Source organism: Osmia bicornis, chromosome 10 (assembly GCF_907164935.1).
Source record: "Osmia bicornis bicornis chromosome 10, iOsmBic2.1, whole genome shotgun sequence".
In the NCBI taxonomy this organism is placed as follows: domain Eukaryota; kingdom Metazoa; phylum Arthropoda; class Insecta; order Hymenoptera; family Megachilidae; genus Osmia; species Osmia bicornis.
Window position 1 is genome coordinate 1,604,629 of NC_060225.1, and position 25,898 is coordinate 1,630,526.

The window sequence follows — 25,898 nt, forward strand, 5'->3', positions numbered from 1 at the left end:
TTTCGTACTAATGAAATGTATTCATTTTTATATTTGAATTGAAAACTGGTGTCACAATGGGCTGGAAAAGGATGCGGTGTAACCCCCTTTCAGGTAGGTGAGTCGTGCGTCGTGCGTTCCATTATTATGGTCAATTGTCTATATCGCTGGTCTGAAAGTAATACCAGCAGACCTCGTATACGACGAAGATAGAGGAAAGCAGAATTCGCTATGCTTATCCAGCTAGACCCTTTTGGACAATGCACAGTAATACAATTTTTTTGGCACGTGCTATTTACTGAATGCCTATTTCATTAATTGGATTTTTATAAGTTATGTTGAATATTATAAGACCTTCCATACTGCACAGAATGTTTGTTGAAATATTAACAATTTGTTCCAATTTTGTTTGTTAAATGTTTTTTTAAATGTTTGTTAAATTAGTTAATAATTATATGATAATAAACTGCAATTGAAAAACTTAGCAACAGATATTTTATTTAATAAAAAATTGCGGTAGATTAAATTTTTTTACCGAAATTGTAATTTTTTTTTTCATCAGTCGATGCATTTTTATATCCTCTTTTAAAAAGTATTAGGAGTCTTAGGTCGGAAATGGATTCATTTAGAAGTTATGAACACTGTGCGATGTTTTGAAGCAGGTAATATGCGTTTTGTCAGCACGTTTCCCCTTCTTAAGTAAAGGTCCTTCAAATCGGGGTGTTATAAATAGGACGAGCAGTCCAAGTCAAGGTCAGTTCCTTAACAGTCCTTGAAATCGTTACTTCGACTTTTGCTGAACGTTTTGAAAAAGCGAATGTAAGTACAGTGATTATTATTATTTCGTTGTTATTATTTTTTCTATAATCTTTCACAGAATATTGATCCTATATTTTAATAATCCTATATTAATTTATAACTTTCATTATACAAAATTAGAAAATGGGAAACAAAACAAGTAAACAACCCACGGTGGAGGAGCCCGGCAGAGGAACCCACGGTGGAGGAGCGCCCGGCGGAGGAACCCCCGGCGGAGAAATCCCCGGCCGTGGCCGATATTAAGGTACCATTATTGTTAAATATGTACAACTGTTAGTGACAAGTGTATAGTGCATGTATGTACTATGTACTTTTCCACATATTCCTTGAAATAGATTTCGTGTGTATGTGTGTGTAAATTACGAATGTTATAAATGTATTTCATAATAAACCTTTTTATGAATTTTAGAAAAATAAAGAGCAGCAAAGAAGGAGGAAGATGCGCAGTAATAAAAAACTGAAGAAGCGGTTAAAAGCAATGCCGCCAGCCGTCTCAAGATATCCGGGGGGGTATGTATACCACCCTCCCCCCCAACACACATCGCCGCCGCAACAGTACATATCGCCCCCGCCGCCGCAACATTACCCATCACCACCGCAGCCCGAGATGTACGCACATCCAATGTTGTGTATGTCCCAGCAGCCAGTTGTATACCACGGCCAGCAGCCTATTATATTCGTACCCCCGCAAACCCCACTGTATGTCCACCCGCAACCGGCAGTGTATGTACGGCAACCGACGACGCCGTACCAATATTATTAAATAAAAAATTTTATTACAATACATTTCTTTTCTTTTCGACACCTGTTACTGATTATATTATTATTATACATACCCTAAACTTAGAACTAGAGTTCGTCATTTATTAAAAAAATAATTGCCAATGAACTAAAGAGGGTTATTAAGTTACCTCCTTTAAAATATTTTACGTCTTAAAAAGTATCTCCGAAAGGTTTGTAAAACGAACTTAACTTGAATCACCGAAGAAATAATAATAGCATCGACCAGATAAAATATCATCTCATGTCTCATGATACAGTTCAGCACCGAACCTCGTCGTTGGTAAACTCACTGATTCTGGTTCTGTTTCTTACTGCAGCCGCAATATATTCTAGAGGGCGTACGAAAACGTCGACTTTTTTCGGTCCCGCGAACTCCCGTAAGGCTGGCAGTCTTTAACAGTATCTCGTCGGTGCCGTAACGTATTAAGACTTCTGTCACGCTGTTGCCACATCTGTTACAATTGTAACAGGCTCGAGCCGATTTTGATTCCTGCCAGACATAGAAAAGAATAGTGCGCTCGAGAGAAAGAGATCCGAGAATGAAACAATACATATACTAATGTGTGCAACCATAAAACTTTTTTATTCATATTTATAATCATGTTTTTTTATCAATGAAATTGCAGATAGAATACTTGAAATGATATGCCAGAAAAATGAATTATAAAACTTGCACCATATACAGTGAAAACTTGATAAATGTAACTATTGCCGGTCCACTTCACAACTGTTATGGAATAGGAGAATCATTTTTCGAATTTAATTGTCTAGTCAATAAACACTGATTAGAAACAGTCAGTAGCTAAAGACGAAAGAGAAACTGAAACCGGGATTTATTGCCTTAATTTAAATGCCCCATGTCAATGTGACCATACTAATGCACAGAATAAAGTTTTTTATTTTGTACTTTTTATTAATAAAAATTTCACTATCATGTGGAGAAGATTTTTCTGATTAAAATGAAGCTAAACACAATATAAATCGGTCAACATTTAGTAGCATAATTTTGGGTTAAATGTTATGCTTGCAAGTCTTTCTCTCCTTGTTTACCCTTCTTGCGTTATCCTTTTCTATGTTCGGAAACATCAAAGAACGACGGATTCGTGATGCTGGTAGGGGTAGAATGAATGAAATAATACACATAACGTAAGTACGCGACCATGAAACTTATAGGAATGAAAACTACATAACATAATAATTTCAAGAAGGGAATAAGAAATAAAGAAATGTAATGATTTATAATGTTTATTTATACATATATATATTTTTACTATATGTTAACAATAATAGGCCGCCCGCCGCCGTCACCTCCTACCGACCCTCTTTCCTCTTCTACCTCCACGGCGGTCACCGTATAGCATTTTTTTGCTTACTTTTTTCATCTGAAATATAATAATGAATTTTAATATAATTCTGTCACACAAACTAGGACACCCTGTATATGCAGGTACAATTATATTAAAATTCATTATTATATTTCAGATGAAAAAAATTTCAATAATACGTGGCTGGAGTGGCTGTCATGGTAACCGACGATGTAGACGTCGCGGAGAAAGAAGAGGCATTGTTTATATTTATTGATTATATTTCAATCAATAAATATTGTATATTATAGATCAATTTACATGTTCCTATAAGTTTTATAGTCGTTTACGTTATGTGTATTACAGAGTCTCATCGAATCTGTCGTAGCGTGTGACTATATTTCCGCCGATCGGCCCTACGTTGTTTCATTCATGATACTCCTTCTCTTTCTCTCGCGCTATCCTTTTCTATGTCCGCCAGGAATCAAAATCTCGCTCGGCTCAAGCAAATTCATTTTGCTAGATGGTCACAGATGCGGCGACACCGCGTTAGAACTCTCAAATGATGTGATTTGGCAACTATGCCACCATACTTTCGTTTCTTATTCTGCATAATGACGTTAGATGTCACACCGTCAAATGTCGAATTTCTCAATTATGTATTTTCACGATTGTCCGATTCTTTCTAATGGCGCTTACATCGATTCGGAGGAGGCCTCGAAGGAGTCTGTGCCCTTAACAGTATCTCGTCGGTGGCCAAGTTTAGACTAATTTACCTACAAATTCTGTTTTACCGACGGCGACTCCACTCATTGGACGGCAACAGGTTACAAGTCAATATGGCGTCGAAATAACCCGTGAAATACGCTAAAAACGCTGACTTTTACACGCGTATAACTTCTGAACCGATGGATTCCGCGCCTTAAAACTAGGATTGGGTGAACTTTACTTTACCAGACCCAAAATTTTGGACTTTTTTTTTTGAATCTATAGTTTTTGATGTGTAGAACCCAAAACTGCAAGTTAAACTTTAGGAATCAAATGGTTAAAAAGTTATGAGCGTGTAAAGTTTGACATTTTTAGTACAGTTCCTACGTTACTGTGACGCCATATTGACTTCTTGTCCAATGAACGGTGTCGCTAGCTGCAGGCACACGCATGTGGGTGCGTTATGACTCGCTCCATAACTCCAAATATATATAATCATTCAAATATTTATTACATCATTACAAATTCTTTTACTACTAAATTACAGTGTAAACATTATATTTAGAGTTTAATATAGAAGAAATGTTTATAGTTATGTAATGATCAAATGTTTTAAGTGAAGTTAAATTATTGCATTATATATATAAATTAATAACAACAATAAAATGTTTTTTATTAAAATTAAATCATGTTGTGTACTCAGTAAAATCGTCCATATATATACGTTTGTTTGCTTTTGGTGACAAGTCATCGCTTGCTCCATCTGGATTATTATTTATTAATTCTTGTAATACACGATTTCTGAGACGTTTTATATGTCGCAAACGCTCCAACCAATTAGAGGCATATGGATTGTGACTATTTTGTTCCAAAGATGAAGAAATCATCGAAGCAAGCTGTAGTAAAAATAAATTATTAATAATTAAAATTACATAAAAAGTATAATACTTACATTTGCATGATACAAAATGTAAAAATTGTGTATAAATAAATAAATAAAATACTTACATTTGCATGAAGAGCAAGCTGTCGAGACAGAATAGCTAAATTTTGATCAGAAATAATTTTAGGTTCATTATGTCGAATGTGTTTTGCTAATTCTTCTTTTACTTGAACTGTCACTTGGTTCGTACCATGATCTAAAGGTTGAATTACAACACATGCATAATTGAACTGACCCTAGGGAATAGGAAAATAATTATTACAATTGAATTATATTATCAAATATTATGATACATACTTTTACAGTTTGTATATTATAGGCTTCTCCTGATTCGTTATAAACGACAGTAACATAGTTATTTCCTATATGCTGTTTTTTAGATGTACACTTGGGGTCGCTTACTTTGGTTGGCATCAAAGTAGCTACATGAAAGGCTACCTGATAGGGTTGACATTTATTATTAAGTAATTCGAATTATATAGAAACATCAGTAGTTCGTATTAACCTGTGTAACGTCATCTTGCCAAATATATGCAAAGTTTCCATTTTCACCATTACGATCTAAACCTCCTAAAAATACACTTTCATCAATATCCTTTAGTCGAACCAATGTTCCCAGGCGTTGTAGAAATTCTGTGTATCGAAGGGATCCATGTTGGTTAGCCAAAATTTCAATCTCATTAGAAGCTTGCCCTGGACCAACATAAAGAACTCCAATTTTATGTGTTTCATAGGGTTGTATTCTATCTAAATTTGTTACTGCTCTTTGCACAGCTGTTGTTTGTGGAACCAGTAGAGGTTTTTCTGAAGGAGAACCGAAGTGTGCTGTGTGATACAACTGCAGAAATACAAAACTGTAACATATAATATAGATATAAAATATAAATTTAATAACAAAAATAATTGATATACTTAAAATTAAATTACCTAGGATTAATACCAGTTTTTGGAGTATCTTTTATTCGTGGTGAATTTCCTCTACGTATATTGTCCCATTCTCCACGCGATTTCTTTACAGGACTCATTACAGAAATTGTATGACCTCTGTCGCGGAACGGTAACGGCAGAGGAGGTAACATTGAAGGATCAGGTTTTTCTTCTTTCTAGAAAATGTGTACACAATTTTGGAACAAATAAAGACATAAACAATATGTAATACTTACAATTACATAACACAAAACACATAAAGTGTGCTACGCAAATATCTGCACAAATATTTATGATATTAAAAAAAGTAATGTGTAAAATTGGTGTGCTCACACCACATATTTTCAATAAACTTATTTTCTTAATTCAGATGAAGTTATACTTTTCGATGTTCAAATATTAGCTTATTTGAAAACAAAGAGCACCAAGCAAAATCATTCATTTGAATAAATATGGCTGAAGAAGTTAGTCAAATAAGTGTATGGACGCCGAGTTGACCATTGACTTTTTGGAGGCCAGTTTCTCAAAAACTATTATAGGTAGCGCCATACTCTCAACTGCATTTAGTAGACCTTGGACAGTAGTACTAATGCATATTTTTAGATTTGATCTATAATGCGCCTCTTTGACGGGTTTTCGGAAATGGTCATTTGGTCATGGGTCCTTTTTGGCCATGTCGGAGGGTTGAACCGGGCCAGTCTATATGACTAAAAGTACCTCTAGTTAATGCTTACAAATGAGGGAGTTTTGAAAAAAATCCCTTCGTCGGAACATGTCGCAAAATCACAAAGTATGTTTCAGAAAGATTTTGCAACAATTGAGTTCTATTCATTGATATCTACAATTTAACGCATTTTAATCCAAGTTTTTCAATGCAAAAAACTGTTTATTTTTGAAACGAAACATGCAAAAACTTGATTATAATGTAGGGAAATGGTACACAATGTTCAGCTCATTTCAAGAACGTCGCCCTTATCACCCTCTTCCACATCATCAGCGAGCTCCTCGTCGTCCATTTGATCGACATCCAGCTCCTCGGTCACGTCAACTTCGTCCACTGTTTTTCCTTATACTACATTTTCCACATATTATATTTCAATTTTGCGACATGTTCTGACGAGGTGATTTTTTTCAAAACTCCCTCATTTGTAAGCATTAACTAGAGGTACTTTTAGTCATATAGACTGGCCCGATTCAACCCTCCGGCATGGCCAAATAGGACCCATGACCAAATGACCATTTCCGAAAACCCGTCAAAGAGGCGCATTATAGATCAAATCTAAAAATATGCATTAGTACTACTGTCCAAGGTCTACTAAATGCAGTTGAGAGTGTGGCGCTACCTATAATAGTTTTTGAGAAAATGACCTTCAAAAAATCATAGGTCAACTCGGCGCCCATACACTTGTTTGACCAACTTCTTCAGCCATTTTTATTCAAATGGACCCCAATGAAGAATTATAACCATTCCTAAGCCCTAGGCCGAGGGGCCGGTACGCTATGATTTTCCTTGGTGCTCTTTAATGATTATAATTACCAAAGTCCTTTTAAGATTAAGGAAATACATTTTAAAAATTCGATAATTAATCTTAATATCGAATCTAACTCAAATAAAATAAAAAGAATAGAAAAATAAAGTGTTTTAATAGTTTTGATATAATAAAATAAAATAATTAAAATTTTATAATTGTGAAATGTTTTATACTTACTTTTCATATCTTCCCAATTAAAAAAATCAATTTATGAAAAAAATATGCCCCTTCCAAACTTCGCCTAATTAACTATTTCTGACTTTGAAGATATTTGTAACGATATTTATGTTGCACACTTTATGTTCCCATCCTATGCACACTTTAATACCTTATCTATAAGGTGATTTCTTCCAAGAAACGATTTATTTTCTACTCCTAATGAGTTTTGACTAGAATCAAAATTAGATAACCGAGAATAAATTTGTGTTGGTGATTGTGGAGGTTTCGCAGTGGTCATTTGTGTTGTGCGTCCTTGTATTCCCAAAAAGTTTCCTTGAACCTATAAAGGTACACACAACGTTTTTACAATATATTATTCCACACTATTATAAAATTTATATTACGCACCTGTGTGGTAGGTGATGGTGGTACAGTATTGCTAATAGTGGTAGCAATAATTTGAGTTATTTGTGTTGCACCTGGATAAGAGCGTTGAGATTTTAAAGCACTTGGATGATCTGATACATTTTCAGATGATGGGGGTGTTGTACTCATGCCAAACATTTCTTCTGGTATTGCTTCGCAACTAACCCTATTACAAACAAAATTTTCTTTTGTAATGCGGAATGTATGCATATATTATGTCATACATGTATACGTGGAAAAATTGTACAGCACCGAACAGGATAAGCTTCCCTAAAGAAAATATACATATATATTGGATTATGGGATTATATTAAATGAAAATTCTGTTTATTCTTTTCACTAATATTTTATTCTGAAGCTTGGAAGGAACGTCTTCACTTTGTCACGAAGGAACAAGGAATGAATCCTTCTGATAATGCACGCTGGAAAACTAGCGCCCACTTTCAAAAAGAAAATAACGGCCCCGGGCCTTCAATGTGTTTATTGCCCCAGACCCTTAGGTCTGGTACGGCTTGAAACCCATCGACTCTGGTGACAGAGCTAGGCCTTTGTTTAATACCAGTGACTCTCAACAGAGAGAATCATTTTTGTCTAAATCAAATAATATTATTCCAACACGCCTCCTCAAAAATGAATCGGCTGTATATAAATTTAAACAAATAAAGACGATCCTTCTTCGCCTTCCCTGGGAACTACATATGGCCCAACATTTGTTGCAAAGAATCTGGGAAACCCAGGAAAACCTGATTAGACCATTCAAAATACTTGACTATATATATATATATTTAAAAGTAAGAAAAATTATAATAATAATAATAATTTATATTTATAGTTTTATTTTAAGCCCATTCCATCTCTGAGCTGTTGAAATCTTATAACTGGTAGTGATTTGGTTAACATGTCAGCCAGCTGATAACCTGTTGGAACATATTTTAATTTAATTATATTATTTTCCACTTGTTCCCTGGAAAAATGATATTTAATATCAATATGTTTTGATCTTTTGTGGTTTGTTGGATTATTTGCGATACTGATACATCCATTATTATCCTCATATATCGTGATTGGTTCGGAAATATTTATCTGAATAGTTTTAGCTAATGAGCGTAACCACAATGCCTCTCTAACTGCCTCAAAAAGAGCCATATACTCGGCTTCCGTAGATGAAACAGCTACCGATGTTTGTCTCTTAGTAGACCAGCATATTGTACATCGTTCAAATAATTTAAACAAATAGCCTGTGGTACTCTTTCTATCATTACTATCACTTCCTCCCCAATCAGAATCAACATAACCATATAGAAGATCATTTATAATCACCTCTGATATAGGTCAATTTTATATGCATGGATCCTTTAAGATATCTAAGTACCCGCTTTAAACATTGCCAAAGTTCTTTATTATTTTTAGTTAGATATCTACTCAATATATTTACAGCTGTGCTCAGATCAGGTCTGGTGCACAGCATCACGTACATTAGACATCCGATAAGATTTCGACAAGGAGCCTCATATTTCTTATCAGAATTCAATACCGTATAATTTAATGTATTTTCGTGGGGCACACTAACTGCCTTACAATCTGACATATTAAACTTTTCTAAAATTGTTTCAATATAAGCTCTTTGATCTATATATATTTCATTTCCTTTTCTTTCAATTTTAATACCTAAGAAAAGTCTTATATCTTTTAAATCCTTCATACAAAATTTACTTTTCATATAGTTTTTGAAACTATTCATAACTTCAATATTAGCAGTAGCTATTACTAAGTCGTCTACATAAAGTACGACATATATGTTTCGAGATACATCTCCATTATCTAACATGTAGATGCATCTGTCAACAGAAGAATTTTTAAAACCCTTTTCTTTTAGCGCTTGTTCAAAAACCTCAAACCAGCACCTTGCTGCTTGTTTGAGTCCATACAACGCTTTATTTAACCTACATACTTCATTATTGCTACTTTTAATTACTTCAGGAACTCTCATATAAATTTCATCTTTCAACGTACCATTTAGAAAGGCTGTCTTTAGATCCATATGATGTACTAATAAATCAAACTGATTAGCAAATGCCAGAACAAATCTAAAACTTGAAATTCTTGCAACAGGTGCAAACGTTTCATTATAAACTATTAAATATTGTTGACTGAAACCTCGTGCAACAAGACGAGCTTTATATTTTAATGGGTTTCCGTATTCATCATTTTTAATAGTAAATACCCACTTACAATCAACAATATTTTTATTATCAGACTTTGGTACTATAGTCCATGTATTACTAATCAAAAGAGAATCAATTTCATCTTTAATAGCCTGTTGCCATTTAATTTTATCATCCCTATTTTCAATCTCATGATATGATTTAGGAATTTCGCAAACTGGATTGGGCAGACAAAAGATAATCATCTGCCATTTCACTTTGTTTGATCCTCTCATTCCTCCTTAATTCAGGAGACATTTGCCTTTTTCCATTATTATTATTGTTATTATTACTATTATTATTATTTTTGAAAGATTCATTGTATCTGTTTTTGTCACAGATTTATTAAGTTCAGGACTTAATTCAGCATTTTTATTAATTTCTATCACCTTTGATGTGGTTGTATCTAATTTATCACTATTAGATTTTTGAGAGTTTACTGATTTAGGTATATCAGTTTCAGATTGTACCATAACTGGTCTTAAAACTAAAAAATTAGTTTCATCTGTTATTACGTCTCTCCACACCTTGTAACCATTTGTTTCGTATCCAACTAATATGCCCTTCCAGGATTTATCTTCAAATTTAATTCTCTGGTTTTATTATGGACATATACAGTTGATCCGAAAACTCTTAAATATTTTAATTGAGGCTTTTTATTATGCCACATTTCAAATGGTGATTTAGATTCTTTCAAAGCTTTTGTTGGGGTTAAATTAATTAAATATGTAGCTGTTAGAACAGCTTCTCCCCAGAAAACTTTTTCTAAACTAGCCCAAGCTACCATAGCCCGAGCCCTTTCTGTTATTGTCCTTACCACACGTTCGGACACACTATTTAGTTGTGGAGTGCGTGGAACTGTTAAGTGGTAGCTTATACCTTTTTCAACACAATAATGTTTCATTTCATTCGACAAATACTCCCTACCATTATCGCAATATAAATGTACTATTTTCAAATTAAAACCAGCTTCACATTTTGCGACATAGTCTCGGAAAACACTAAATATATCAGATTTACGTGCTATTAAATAAGTTACACAATAATGAGTGTACTCATCAACAAAGAGTACAAAGTAATTTTTGTCATTAATTGTAGTAGGCGTGATTGGACCACAAACATCCGTATGAATTATAAATAATGGTCGTCTTACGTGACTTTTATCTTTAGCTTTTCTAAATGGTAGTCGCGCTTGTTTTCCATTGATACAAGCTTCACATAAACTATCATTTGCATTTGCTTTTTCTATTTGCTTTATGTCTATAAACATTTCTTTATTTTTCAATTCTAAAAACTTATTTTTACCAATATGTCCTAATCGCCTATGCCATAAATCATAGTCACATTGTTCAGCACTAACTGCTTGAACAATTTGTTTCTTTAAATTTGAATTTATTCTAAATTTTATGCCAGTTAAATTATTTATGGCCTTACCTGACATTATGATATTTTCGTTTCTACTTATCTTAACCCCTTGTTCATCGAATGTCATGGTCATGCCTGCCTGCTGAATCCGTCGGACAGATAGTAGATTGTACGAAACATCTGAGCAGTAATAAATGTCCTCCAGAATTCCTTGAACACCCATGTTCGTGATGACTCCTATATTACCCTTCTTTGTCGCCTGGATGTACGCACCGTTCTTCGCTACGGCGAGTTTAACAGGCACCTGTAGTTGTTTAAAATTTTCTGCAACATCCTTCCTGTTTGTAAGATGGTCCGATGCGCCAGAATCCAGGATAAACATTATCTTCTCTTGGTGGTTCATTTCCTCTTGATGATAGTCTCCCACCATAAATGCAAAACTAGAGGTATTGTAGTTACCATCAGACGTAGACGGTTGCACAAGTTCAACCGTTTGAACCGTTCTATTTTCTGCATTTAAATTTTTCTGCTGCCGTTTATAATAATAGCAGTCCTTTTTCAAGTGATTCGTTCTACCAAAATGATGGCATTTTTTCATATATGGTCCATTGACCTTTGATAATTGTCGCTTATTTTTATAATGGTATTGTTTGCCTTGCTTCGAAATTTTTGAATTATTTTTTTGCTTTTCCCTGCTTTTGTTTTCAACACGGGGAACTACCCAAGTATTACGCTCACTTATTAATGAAACTTTGCCACCTTGTAGAGCTCGTCGCCCTGAACACGCCTATATCCCCTTTTGGGGGCAGACGGCTAATTGTTTAAAAGATATTAACAATTAAAGTTAGTTACTCCTTACATTGAGAAGCATGACAAACTAATACATACAAATGCTTAGCTCCGCGGTAAAACGCTTGACTCGCAATCTAGTTGTCTACGGTTCAAGTCCATGATTCCCAACTTTTTTTTTCTTTTTTCTTTTGAATGATAATTTGTCTCTTTTTGAATAACTATTACAACTTTATTATAATCATTGCATTTATTAATAATTAATTACATGTGCTGAAATTTTTATAGAATTTAAGTTATCTTTTCTAACCAATACGTACATTAACACCCTTACCGCATTCACAATTTACACGCGTTTTTTTTTCGTTGTTTGATATGAATTAAAAAAGAATACTTTGTACTCAATAAATATGTCGAATTAGAAAAAATTCAAAAGTAATGTAAATGAGACTTACCCATTCGTCCGTAAATGATTCAGCTGATCTCCTGACGAGATCACTGAAGTCACTCAACCGCACGGTCACTATTACTTTTAATAGAATTTCACTACGTGGTCCGAAAGGATCCAATTTTTTCAAGTAAATAAACATTTGTATTCACTGTCACGTTGTTATTGCACTGCGCATAAATGAAAAACGTAATATGTACAGTAAAACCTGGATAAATGCAACGAAAGAATGCTTGGGTAAGTGCAACATCGCTATTCCCTCCACTTGGGGGGATCCCCCTAGGCGAACCGAGCCGCTCGACGAGGAAACCGTGTAATATGATCCGACCGTAATATCGGTGTGACTAATACTAATTGAACGATAAAACTTTTATATTTTTAGCTTTTTCTTAATGAAACTTTTACTAACGCATTTGTGAGATTTTTCTGATTAAAATGACACCAAACACGATATAGTTTGAATTATATTTATAAACAATAGTAATAGAATAAACAACATAGAATTGACACCACGACTGAATATAAATGATGTCGGCTGAATACAAAAGATGTGTACGGACACAGAATCGGCATGTCGGCTGAATACAAAACATGTGTACGGACGCAGAATCGACACCTCGCTTGGATAAATGCAACATTAAATGCCCAGAATAGCCACCATGCCTGGATAAATGAAACCTTTGAAACCAGAGCCGACACCGCGACTGGTTTTGATTTCGATCTCTGTTGCTTTTCGCCAACCTTTAACATCAATTTTAGCAAGTAATTATAATTGAAACTATATCGTGTTTGGTACCATTTTAATCAGAAAAATTTCACCAATGCGATAGTAAAAGTTTCAATAAAAAAAAGTCAAAAATAAAAAAGTTTCATACTTCAATTAGTATTAGTCACACCGATACGTTTCGGCTCTTTCATTGGATCATCGGACCTCTCTCTTTCCGTCACTGTCTGTCTCTTTCTACGTTCACGCTTGGCTGGTCGTCGCGTGTAACCCGAGATTCGACACCTTGCTTGGATGAATGCAACCACTGGGTCCCAATGTTGGTTGCATTTATCCAGGTTTTACTCTATTTCGCACTATTTCGTAACGTTTTCACGACGTTACTGGTCTTCCTTTCCAACTTCAAATGAGACTGCTAGCTTGAGCGTCCTTTTACCCAACGAATCCTATTACACCGATGTGATGCCGATGCACTTGATCACGACCACGGTTTGAACGCAGAGCATACCCAACACTCTCGCGGTTCGGTCCGCGCTAAAGGCGCGTTCTGATTGACCAGTGTTTTTTTTATATGAATCTGTTCATGTTACACCGAGTCGAGCCCGAGCTTCGGCTGTATGTCGGCCGTGCCCCGGCACCGAAATGTCCTGTTTCGCCGTCGCCGCTCCGTTCCTGGTTCGGTTCGGTACATGCACGGTGTAACATGAATGTACTTGCGAACGGGTCTGTTGCGGCGTAACGATGAAAATTCGTGAAAAAAAACGGTCTCGCCCTCTTTTCGCTCCGGCACGGTGTAGCATGCATAGTATGCCCGGACGATGCCCGACGACAACGGCTCGGTTCCGGCACTGTCCGTCTCGGGCACGGTGTAGCGTGAATCATCATTTAACCAACATTTAGGCAAAGGAAGAAGTTGTTTTGAATTACCTCAGCAATCATCCCCCTACTGGTCCTACCCCAGTTCTGGGACATCTTGTATGGATGTGTGAACAGGGACTACCATTTATCTCGCAACCCCCTGCGCGCGCAAACTGATGAAAATGGCAACAGCGCTAAAATTCGAGACGTGTAAAAATCCGTACAGTGAAGTTGGTAATTGATTCGGGATACGAGTGCATTGAGTTTCATCGAACTTGTCGCGGCGTGTGAAACTAACACATATTCACGTCGAAGAGCCGATTGGCGAGGGGCACGCAAAGGAGGGATAGCAGCAAATTGACTGCCGTCGTGAATATGTGTTAGAGTCACACGCCGCGACAAGTTCGATGAAACTCAATGTACTCGTATCCTGAATCGAATCTCGGATCACAGTTCAGTCGATTACCAACTTAACTGTACGGTTTTTACATCTCTCGAATTTTAGCGCTGTTGCCATTTTCATCAGTTTGCGCGCGCATGGGTTGCGAGATAAATGGTAGTCCCTGTATATGTATACAGGGTGAGGAAAAAGTCCGGGACCGGTGAAATATCTCGAAAACAAGACATTTTAGGAAAAAATATTTGATACATAAGCTGTAGGGTTTCAATAGATGCATCAAACGGTGGTACGTATTTGACCTTGAATGTAAATATGGAGGAGCTATCAAGGTCAAGTTAACAATTTTTAATGGAAACCCACACTTTTTATTTAATATTCTTGTAGCTGACATCGAGAGCTTTTCAAAACACTACCTATGAGCTTCTTTCGGTTGAGTACTTTTCGAGATATGAGTCGATAAAGTTCAAGTACCGTCGGCATTAGCAGTAACCAAGGTGTACCGCGTGTAGGTTGCACGGTAGGGTTGACACCTCATTGTGTGTGTGCACGTGCACGTATTTGGTAACGATTATAGCAGATGTTCGAATTGCCTCCCTTCTACTGCTTGACAACCTCCACGCGGTACACCTTGGCTACTGCTAATGCCGACGGTACTTGAACTTTATCAACTCATATCTCGAAAAGTACTCAACCGAAAGAAGCTCATGGGTAGTGTTTTTAAAAGCTCTCGATGTCAGCTACAAGAATATTAAATAAAAAGTGGGGTTTCCGTTTAGAATTTTTAACTTGACCTTGATAGCTCCTCAATACTTAGGCTCAAGGCCAAATACGTAACACCGTTCGATGCATCTATTGAAACCCTACAACTTATGTATCAAATATTTTTTCCTAAAATGCTTTGTTTTCGAGATATTTCACCGGTCCCGGAATTTTTCCTCACCCTGTACATACAGAGTGTTCCAGAAAGAGTGAGAACCCCTTGAAGCAGGGCTCGGAATTAACTGTTCTTTTCGGCTAGTTTTCAAAGACTACGCCCCTTTTCTCCCACTGCTCGCCGTGCCCCGCGCGAGGGCCACAGTCCTCGAGGCACCTATGCGTGCAGTATCAACTTTCCAGGGCGCATTGGGACTACACTCGTATTAATAGGTTTCCACATCATCCATATGTTCGATTCATACGGCACGTGCCTGAGGTGCCTCGAGGACTAAGGCCCTCACGCGGGACACGGCAAGCGGCAGGAGGAAAGGCGCGTAGCCTGTAAAAACTGGCCGAAAGGAACAGTTAATTCCGAGCCTTGCCTTGGAAGGATGATTGTTGAGGTGATTCTGAACAAAATGTTAATTAAGGCTTCATTTTTGAATTATTATTAACGAAAAACACTGTCAAATTAGAACGATCCTTAAAAACCATAAATGAATCGTTGACTTCAAGACTAGGCAGATTTGTTCGAGCACTGACCCAGGATCTGCTCAGCTGCCAGTTGTTTAAAAGTGAAACACGCGCTTCGGAAGTTGATATTTCAATTTTCAATTGCTTATATCTTGAAAACGAAACTGTAGATTGTGCTGATGTGGTGTCGCCGCGCTAGTTCATGACCATCGTCCGAACATAATCAATAGCCAACACACTCGCAGTTCAGTCCGCGCTCTAATTGAACAGTAGTTTTCGTTAATAATTCAAAAATGAAGCCTTAACCAATATTTTGCCAAGAAAAAGTGGTTCAGAATCACCCTCCAAGGGATTGTCACTCTTTCGAAGACACCCTGTATATTAAATTTCAAGGTTTTAAAATTAAATTTCCAAATGTTTAACTTTTAGAATTTGAATTGGAAAATTTAAATATCAATTTCAAAATTTTTTAATTCAAATGTTATGATTTAAATATTTAGTTTTGTATGTTCTACAATTCAAATTTCAAGGTTTCAAAATTCATATTGTAAAGTTTCAGAATGTGAAAGTCTAAAATTTAAGTTTCAATCTTTCAGGAATATAAAATCCAAATTTGTATGTTTCAGAATTGAAGTTCCAAAAAATGTTAATAATAAAATAAATATTAAATAAAATTTTCCTGAGTAAAATTGTTCTGAGAAGAACCTACCATACTCGTTACTATACAAACAGTAAAGTATTACGACTACACCAGGCCTGTCTAACCTACGGTCCGCGGGCCACTCGTGGCTCCTTCCCCTACCACGCAGCTTGCGCTCGGCTCCCCCACTCTTCCAGTTGGTTTCTCGCCTCTTCTAATATTTGACGCGTACTGTTCGTTGTTGCTAAGTTGCCGTCCAATCAAATTCGTTGACCTACCTCCAGTCACACGTATTATATTTATTGGCCGAGGCTCTTACATCCACAAATCTATCGTGTGACGAACGTCGCTAAGGACAGACATTGAAACGGAATGAGATGAAGCGATAGCGAGCGACGATTCGGACGCATTGACGTAGACGTAGATTCGGGGTATACATTATTAAGAAAACAGGAGAGTTTTTACACTTTCCATAATGTAATTTCCATAAATTTTGCATAATAACAACTGTTGCCAAGAACGAGTATGATAAAAAATCCATTAATATCCCGAAAAAATCGCATGTTTATATAGTTAAATGTATCTTCCGCGAATATGGAAATTTTACGCCTATGCAATGTGACCGCTGACTTCTCAAGTTACGGGTTCCTGGAGGGGATTAGGTGGAGCGAACATACAGTCCCCTTGCCCCTCTGGCGGATCAGTTTGCTGGTGTTCGGCAACTTACCAGAAACGAACAGTACCTATATACATATACCTAGTCATAGCTGCTAGAAACCGCTGCCCCACTACTGACACTACTGCAGGCATGGGCAGCTAGTAGTAAACGGTAGAGGTGTGCAAGTACTCGATTTATTCGAGTACTCGAATTTCGAGCCGAACAATGATCGATTGTTCGAGCCGAGTCGATCGCTTTAATTTGCCGAACTACTCGAAAGCAGATGTTTAACCTAAAACATGTGTAACATCTGCTCGAATATATTCGAGTAGTTCGAATTTTTCGAGTAGCTCGCTTTTATATCAAACAGTTCGACGATTTCGAGTACTTCGGCAAATTCAAGCGATCGACTCGGCTCGAACAATCGAAGCGAGTTCAGCTCGACTTGTAAATTACGAGTACTCGCACACCTCTAGTAAACGGAGCCGGAGCGCTCTCCGGCGCTCCGGTGCTTATCGGCGAGCTCAAAGCGGAGCGTGAACCGAACCGAGCGACGGAGAAATATCCCCACTCTGTAGTATCTCGAGGTTACGCAGTCAAAGCATGCATGTGTGACGTTCTCTGTCGAACGCCACACATTCGTATCACCTCGACCGCCGCAGCTCGATTTCCCCTGCAATGCTGCCCCACCACCTCGAAAGAGCGAATCAGTAGAGTGACGTGCGCTCCCAAACAGTGTCGCTGTCAGACGCGCTCTTTGAGCCAGTTTCGTGCCCATGCCTGCACTACTGGATGATGGGGAAAGTCTGAAGCGGTAAGAGTGGGAGCAGTGGCTCTTTCGCTTCTAGCAGTTAGACAGGCCTGAACTACACTAATATAATAATTAAATATCTGTGTATCACACATTTACTTGCTGTAACATTTAATGAATTAATAGTTGTACTAATATTTATCAAACAGTATTAAAATAATAATACCTCATGTCTTTTGTATACATGCTTTTTGCGTGCTTTTTCAATTCAGCATCAAGTTTAGCGTCTACATCTGTCGATGGAAGTTCTCGCTCCTGTTGAAAGTTCAATTTATCTTTATTCAAAAATGGATTTTTCCAATTAGCACTCATTTCAGGACTAGAGTTTGATCTTCGTACTGGGTTTCGAGAACGACGTAAATCTATCAACAATGTTTATATTTGAATATGCAATTTTTAAATATCATGATATATATAATAATATGCTGTACCATCTTCGCCGTCTTCTAAACTTTCTAAGCTGTCGTGTGAGCTTTGTCTTGAAGGACTCGGTCGCACTGGTGAACCAGGTATTGCAATTGGATCCGTAGACACAGAAGATGTTATTACAGATTTCGTAAAAGTATTATAATCACTTCGTACTTGATCTTGATGGCTTTTATCTCCAGTATCCTATAAAATTTTCTAATAAATTCTTTTACATTTTCTTAATTACACATTTTAATATAGAATATGTTATTACGCTCGACTCCCCCGATTTTGTTACGCTAAAGTATTCCCCGGAAAAATAACGATATGTGACGCTACCAGAACAATAATGGCTCGAGCCGAACCTTTGAATGTTGCCAACCGTAGTGAAGGACAAAGAGCGAAAGAGAAAGAGTCGCGAGAATTAAAGAGACCGAGAAAAACATATCGATGAGACAATATTAATTCAACAATAAAACTTTTTTATTTTTGCTAAATGAAACTTTTGCCAATGTAATTGTAAAATTCTTCGGATTAAAATAAAACCAAAGACGATATAACTTACATTATATTTACTTATTTACATAAAACATAATATAAATAAGTAAATAAATAAATATAATTCAAATTATGTCTTGTCTGATCTTGTTTTAATCAGAAAAACATCACACACACCAGTAAAAGTTTAATTGTAAAAAACAATAAAAGATAAAAAAAGAAATGCATCGTTGCAGTAGTATTGTCTTGCCAATATGCCAGCTCGGATCAGGTTACACGATTCGTCCGTAGACCTTCGTAGTTTTTTTGTGGCAACAGAAGAATAATATAGTCCATGTTTACAATTTTAATCAACAATAAAACTGTGCCGTATTGTAAATGGACTTTTACCTCATCTCCAGAACATTCAGATGGAGATTCTTTCTGCTTTTGCATTAAATCCTCACTTGGTTTGTATAAAGCTACTATGTCGTGTACAGGAAAGTCTGCATACGTTTCGAATTGCATAGAATTTTGAATTCTCATCACCCAAGACATGTCACCCGTAGGTCTGCGTACATATATTTCTGCCCAACCTTGACACCAACAAGCACAAAGTACGTGCTCTTCTTGCTTTTCACTATGAAGTATTTGATCCAGTTTTGATGATTCAACTTGATCTTTATCCATTTTTTCTGCAGAATAATCTTTTTTTGGTACATTTAGATCATCTGTCATTTTTCTAGATTCCTCTGTTGGAGAATTTGTATTTGCATTAGAAGTGTTGTGACCTCCGGAAGACTGTCTGGACAATTTATCTTCTTTCGTTACCTGTACATGTATGTGTTCAATTTTATCAAATCCATAATAAAATAAATAAGACTAAGAACATGTATTCGTAATACCTCAGCACCAGATGCACGTCTTAAATTCAAGTGGGTTGTTTTTGCCTGTTCAGGCGACTGAGAATTAGGTTTACATGCAACCCAACAATTATCACAAAGCCCTCCACGCATTGCTTTATTACTGCAACCACTAGTTGTTATAGTGATAAGTTTGTTACCAAGAAGCCATGTCATCGACTGGCCTTCTTTAAGAAGAAATTTTGCAGCTGGAAGTCTAAATAAAAGAGAATTCTGATATAGTCATATTTTCTGTAAATAATAAAAGAAGAACTAATAATAAATTTACCTTTTAGGCCGAGCCGAGTAAGTTGAAAATGTATACCGAGCCATGAGATCAATACAAGTTTCGGTAAGTTCAACATGGAAAGTCATTAAAGCTTCGTCAATTGGAGGTTTCAAATCTGAAACTTTACCATCACCTATCATACGATTAGCCATTATTGGCCTTTCTCTTCGACCTCTACTACCCTATAAGTAAAAGTAAAACAGTGAATAATGCATTGAAGCAAACATTCCTTTTTAACTTGTATATACCTGTTCTGTTAAACTTGAACTACGCTTTCTATTTGAGGAGTCTTCGTTCATAAAATTAAAATCTGACTTCATTAAATGTCCTTCTTCGAAAGGAACTATTACATTAGCTTTTAAGCCCTAAATACAAAAATATTACTTTTAATTTTCATTACTGTATTTTTGAAATTTAATTATATACATACTGTAGTGATAAATTTAACAAAGTCTCTTCGAAATGGTAAACGACATTTCAAAAACCATACAGCAATTACATGATGTGCTAACGATACTGTGTAATGGTCGTACTTAAAAGGATTTGTATATGGTAGCAAAATTGCGAACACTGACATATATTGATCTCCAATGAAATTTGCGAAAACTTTTGGAAGCCTTGTAAGAGCTGCAATAAAAAGATAAATAAATACTGTTTATACTTAAATAACGCAAGAGTTTTTATACTTACTAGATAAAAATTCTAAAATTGGTATAGCTATGTGAACTGTTGCTGAAATTTTTGATAAATTTAAAAGAACTTCTGATAACAGTTTATTCATTGCATCGCGCATTTCTAAAATACAAGTTGTGAGACTAGTAACACATTGACTTGCACACTTTGCTTTTAAACCAACCTAAAATATAATAAGTTTTAAAACAGTCTTTATAGTTGAAACAATCAAAAATTAATTCTATTGTTTACCTCAAAACATTTTATTAAGCGTTGTTGTAAATTAGGTTCTAAATGTGCATGATACGAAGCTAATGATGCCAATACTGGAAAAACATGAACACGAAATTCAGAAAGAGTAAATTTTGGAGGGACATTATAAAGCGACTCTGGAAGCCTTAAACTTTTGTCACTGACCTATAAAAATATGTTATAAGTCCATAATAAACATCTCAGAAGATAACGTAACAAAATAAACATACCATTGAACAAAGCACTGCTGTAAAATCGATATCGTTTGTATGTCGTGATAATATTAATGCTCTGTTTTGCATTACTTGAGGTAATTCTTTTAATACAAGTTGCAAAATTTTCCAGTCTACAAGAACGCAACAGATTTAAACTTTAATTACTAATTTCTCTGTATGAATAATTCTTATTCTTTTCGGTATGAAAAGTAACTATAATTATTTGAAATGCTCTTCAATTGTACTTTGTCATACCGAAATGGTTATAATAATATTTAAAATAAACTCCATATAAACCTTTTTCTGATTTAATACAGGAAATAACAGCTTTACATGCGTGTACCAGCGATATATGAGTAATCTGACAAGACAAGTGCTGTAACGGAACCGGACTAGCTGGTGGAGGGCTAGTTCCACCACCTCCACTGTTCATTCGTTCAGTTGAATGTTCTAAAACTAAATATGGACTAAATTTTATTGCTAATCCATTTTCAGTGTCCAAAAATCCAAGATGATAAAGAGAGTTTGCTCTAATTTTTAAGAAACATTCAAAAATCTAAAATATAAAATTTTTTTAATAAGATACAGTGATATGAAATCTTAAAGATTATGTATTCCACACTATTTATACATTACCAAGTAACGAACTGAAGAAGCATCATGGAAAATGGATGGTTCTTTATAGTGTTGTTCTAAATGATTAACTAGAATCTTGTAAGCACGTATAGCATGACTTGATGGCAAACAATAAATTTTTGTTGTTAATATTTTTATTACACCAACTACTGCAGTCTTCACATCTTTAATGTCAACATCTTTTAAAATTGGAGTGTCAGAAGTGAAAGGTTTGTTAATCACCTTAAAAAATATTAATAAGTAATAATATGTTATATTAAAATTAATATGCATAACGTAATACAGTAATTCCTCCGAGATTGCGATTATGGTCTCATTCCCACATTGCGACTGCGTCTGGTCCCGCGCCTATGCGTGCGTTATTCCTGCGCTTATGCTTTTCTCGCTCGAGCCAGTCAAGCAGTGTAACCTGATGCCCGCCGCGGTTCTTTTGATGTGAGTTGGCACCTTAGTAATTCGTAACATTACAATATAATTTTCTAATTTCAACGATTTTTTGTCTGAAACTTTTTTAAACATACTTTTGAGACTCTTCCGATTAAAAATGAGACCAAACACGATATAATTTGGAGTATATTTGCTTTATTTTATGTACAAGGGAACATCCCCAATGCGAATTTTTTTTTTGTCCATATAGTCCAAATTATATCATATTTGGTCTCATTTTAATCAGAAAAATTGTACCAATATGTTAAAACAATTTGCATCCAGAAAATTCTAAAAATAACAAAGTTAAACTGTTGTTAATTTATCGGCTACTACGACCCCTGATGCTATCCTTCTCTTTTACGACCCTCTTTTACTACAAAGGCGAGCCGCGGCGACAAAGTCTTGCCGCCTAGTCATAGAATTTCGAGTCTCCAATACCGTCATTGCAACATTTCGATTCCGACCACAGTCGCAATCTTGGAAGAATTACTGTATGTTTAATACCTTCTCAAGTATATCTAGAAGTTCTAAACATCGTTTTGTATCACATTCAAGGCAAAGATCAACAATTAAATGTGCGACACTGTTACGTATTGTGATATCTGGATCCATATCAATATGTTGAAAATATGGCACGATTATTTTTTCAATCAATTCATCTTCATACCTGAATCTGTATAAGAATATAAAATAAAAATTCATGAAAAATAAAATTCATTCATTCATTGTCTATACCTATTAACTTCAATGACATTCGTTAAAACATCAAGAATTTTCATCCTGATGTTAGTACGTGTTTCAATTTTATAATAACGCTCTATTAAATTGGCTAATCTAGATTGCCACTGATAATGAGTAGGTCCTATAGTATATGCTCGATATTCAATTAATTTCAAAACAGAAGCTTCCTAAAGAGAAGAAATATTTAAAATAATTATAGTATTTAATTTGACATTATTGAAAAAGAAAATAAATAATTACAGGTCGTGTATCACTGCAACGTTCAACAAGCTCATAAAACCTCTGAACAGAGCCATTATAATGATTGCTATCCAGTAAATTTTCAATACTATTTATCGTTTCGTGCAAACTTACTGAAACTTGTCTGGTTGCAGGTTGATTACTAGTTTCTGAAAAACAAATATATATTCCTTGTAAGGCTCAAGAAGTGAGTCCACCGCAGTATAAAGTTAAATAATTTTAAGTGTTCATTTACCTGTATGAGTAATAACTTCTTTGATAATATCAAGGATAATATTCCATGTAGGATCCCATAATTCAGTACCATATTTATTTACTAATCTTTGTATTGATAATGTCACCTCATACATAACAACCGGATGATTACATTTTAAAGCCTTGCAAAATGAAATTTGTAATAAATAATATAAGTAATAAAAAAATCTTGATTATATCAAACTATTAATGAATTTTTACTACCTACTTGGTAAAATGAAGGTAGTACAGATGTTGGTGTACACTCTAACTTTGGGATTCTATGTGTTCCCCAGAGACCCATATTTACATAAAACACTGCGCCTCGTAGTAAACGTACATCTTGTTGAAAACTTGGATCTTGTAACATACGACACATTGTATATAGTGCAGAATGACCCATGTGTGTACCTAATAGATTACGCATTATCTGCAAGAAGTCATTTATATTTTTAATTAAATTAGACAATTAGAACACAGCTAATGTGTACAATTTATGAAATTTTATAACATACTTTCCAACTTATTTGGCAATATGTTTCAACATTGACGCTTCCACACAATGCTATAATAAATGTTTGCAATGAATCAGATTGTAAATTACTGTAACAAACAATTGCATCTAAAGCTTCTAAACATCCGGAAACAACTTCGTTGCTATTACTATAGTAGCACAAATGGCAAATATATCTAAAAATATAAAAAGTAAAGTACTTCTTTTCTTATAAATATTATGTAATGATTATAATAAACAACAGAATATTTACCGAACAAAGCCTGATATAATGTCTTCATCGATGTAAGCTGAATTGAATTTAATGACATTAACTAGAAGCGACAAAAATTCAGCACTTCTTTTCCCATCTCCTGCAGTCACAACAGACATCCAATCTAATAAAAAAGGGCCTATTCTTTCTTCCAAATGTAATATATCTTTTCCATTTTCTGTTAAACTTTGTAAAAGTTCCAATCTAAAATAAAAGTACATCACTGATTAATGACACAATAATAAATATTAGGTAATGTACTTTATAATACCTAGGTCCAATATCTTCAGGAATATTATGTTCTTTGATAACCATGAAAAATTTTATTCTCATAAGAGAAGACAACTTAGAATATTGTCCTTGAACAAGACACCGTAAAAAATTTAATGTCACATGTCTATGTTCACGAGGTACATCTTTGTCTAACAGATCTTGTACCAAATACCATAATCGTTCAGCTGCATTCTGTTGAAAGATAAAAATAAAACACATTGCTATACATAAATTTATTATTAAGTACAACATACTTACATCTTCCCACTGCTGATTAAGAATTGGATCGCAAAGATCTTTAATAGCTTTAGTACGATAATGTACAGGACTTTCATGACTTATTTCTTTTTCAAGATCATGGGTTAATATAAAATCTTCACGACTTTTATGGTTTCCTAAAGAAATGTATACGTTCTGTAAATTATTTATTAAACATACGTGATGCATAACTTTATAAACAACATACGTATTAGGTTATCATTATATTCTATATACAAAACAATAAAATGAAAGTGAAAAATTAAATTTACAAACTTACCTTTATTGATACGAAAAAATTGTTTCAATTTATCATGTAATGTTTTGTTATCTTTATCTTTCGAGCTCATTTTCGACATTTTATTTTGAAAACTTAACATAAAACACTAGAAGACAGGGAAAAACAATTATGACGAGTGATAAACATATTAAACAAATTTAAATAAAAGAGTTCAATTAAACGTACTATGTAAAGAAACTGAACAAAACGATACCAAACACTATTTTGCTGTAATCCATCACAATGAAAGTGCATAAATACATATATAATAGGTATATGAGACCATTAAAGATATTGATAGTTGTTGTTGCGCGATCTACCGGTAGTTTCCAAGATTCAAGATAGGGTTAGGTCAATAAAAGTCTGCCCTAGGGATGAAAACTATGTGAAAACGTATAAAACGTATAATACCCTATGATCAACCCAAACATCTGTGTTTATCAGATTTGCGCCATTTGCGGTTAAATTCAAGTTAAAGTGACTGGTAAGTTCGATTGTTTTAAAAATATATGTATAATTGAAAAATAAAGAAATAATCACAGGATAGCCTTAATTTATCTAAAAGGATGTATTTATGTTACAGAATACAGAATATAGTCCCCAAAAAATGAACTCCTCTACAAATAAAAATACTTGCGTAATTAATCGTTGTTCATTATTGGAAAAATGATTTTTTGAGAATATTTACTGACAGTATGTTAAATAAAATATACTTAGATTATATTTAGATATAATGAAATTTGTTAATAATAAAAGAAAATATGAAATACGCAACTGTTTTCCCTTCCTCTTGTATTGATAGAAAATTTTCATTTTTCCAACATTTATGGCGAGGCCTGTCGCCAAAACTTCATTTCATGGCTTTATTTTAATTAGAGGGTAAGATATAACTGCGGAACTCTCTGATTTTAATAGTAAATAACGTAACTACAGATCTATGGATAACTACGTCTGTTTGG

At 35.0% G+C, this 25,898-nt stretch overlaps 1 protein-coding gene and 1 long non-coding RNA gene across 4 annotated transcripts; one reads left to right on the forward strand and one right to left on the reverse strand.

Moving 5' to 3' along the window:
* Positions 1–4,083: 4,083 nt before the first annotated feature.
* On the reverse strand, positions 4,084–25,898 carry LOC114881406 (tuberin). 2 transcript variants are annotated; one of them, XM_029198190.2, is made up of 31 exons: positions 25,715–25,898; positions 25,126–25,307; positions 24,940–25,045; positions 24,660–24,796; positions 24,400–24,593; positions 24,129–24,332; positions 23,877–24,051; positions 23,591–23,791; positions 23,363–23,504; positions 23,128–23,276; positions 22,882–23,054; positions 22,651–22,819; positions 21,718–21,939; positions 21,379–21,637; positions 21,097–21,212; positions 20,867–21,031; positions 20,633–20,798; positions 20,373–20,569; positions 20,191–20,307; positions 19,943–20,124; positions 19,657–19,870; positions 19,163–19,582; positions 18,298–18,478; positions 18,033–18,228; positions 7,563–7,746; positions 7,324–7,494; positions 5,464–5,639; positions 5,042–5,390; positions 4,834–4,974; positions 4,602–4,772; positions 4,084–4,489 (listed from the first exon to the last, which is right to left on the reverse strand). In XM_029198190.2, exons 2-31 carry the CDS (start codon positions 25,192–25,194, stop codon positions 4,280–4,282), a joined length of 5,556 nt encoding a protein of 1,851 aa, XP_029054023.2. In that variant the 5' UTR covers positions 25,195–25,307; positions 25,715–25,898; the 3' UTR covers positions 4,084–4,279. The 2 variants fall into 2 exon arrangements, with proteins under 2 accessions (XP_029054023.2, XP_029054024.2); XM_029198191.2 differs by lacking the exon at positions 25,126–25,307.
* LOC114881408 lies at positions 17,562–21,487 on the forward strand. 2 transcript variants are annotated; one of them, XR_003790271.2, is made up of 4 exons: positions 17,562–17,869; positions 19,498–19,590; positions 19,950–20,005; positions 21,399–21,487. It is a non-coding gene; the product is annotated as an uncharacterized LOC114881408 (long non-coding RNA). The 2 variants fall into 2 exon arrangements; XR_003790272.2 differs by lacking the exon at positions 21,399–21,487 and adding an exon at positions 20,902–20,988.

Bases quoted from the DNA above. Each gene is read 5' to 3' on its own strand.
- LOC114881406 (XM_029198190.2), bottom strand. From the start codon at position 25,194: ATGCACTTTCATTGTGATGGATTACAGCAAAATAGTGTTTGGTATCGT. The intron at 24,797-24,939 runs GTAAGTTTGTAA...ACATTTCTTTAG, and splicing joins ATTTTTTCGTATCAATAAAG to GAAACCATAAAAGTCGTGAA. The intron at 23,055-23,127 runs GTAATTATTTAT...TCTTCTCTTTAG, and splicing joins GTTGCAGTGATACACGACCT to GAAGCTTCTGTTTTGAAATT.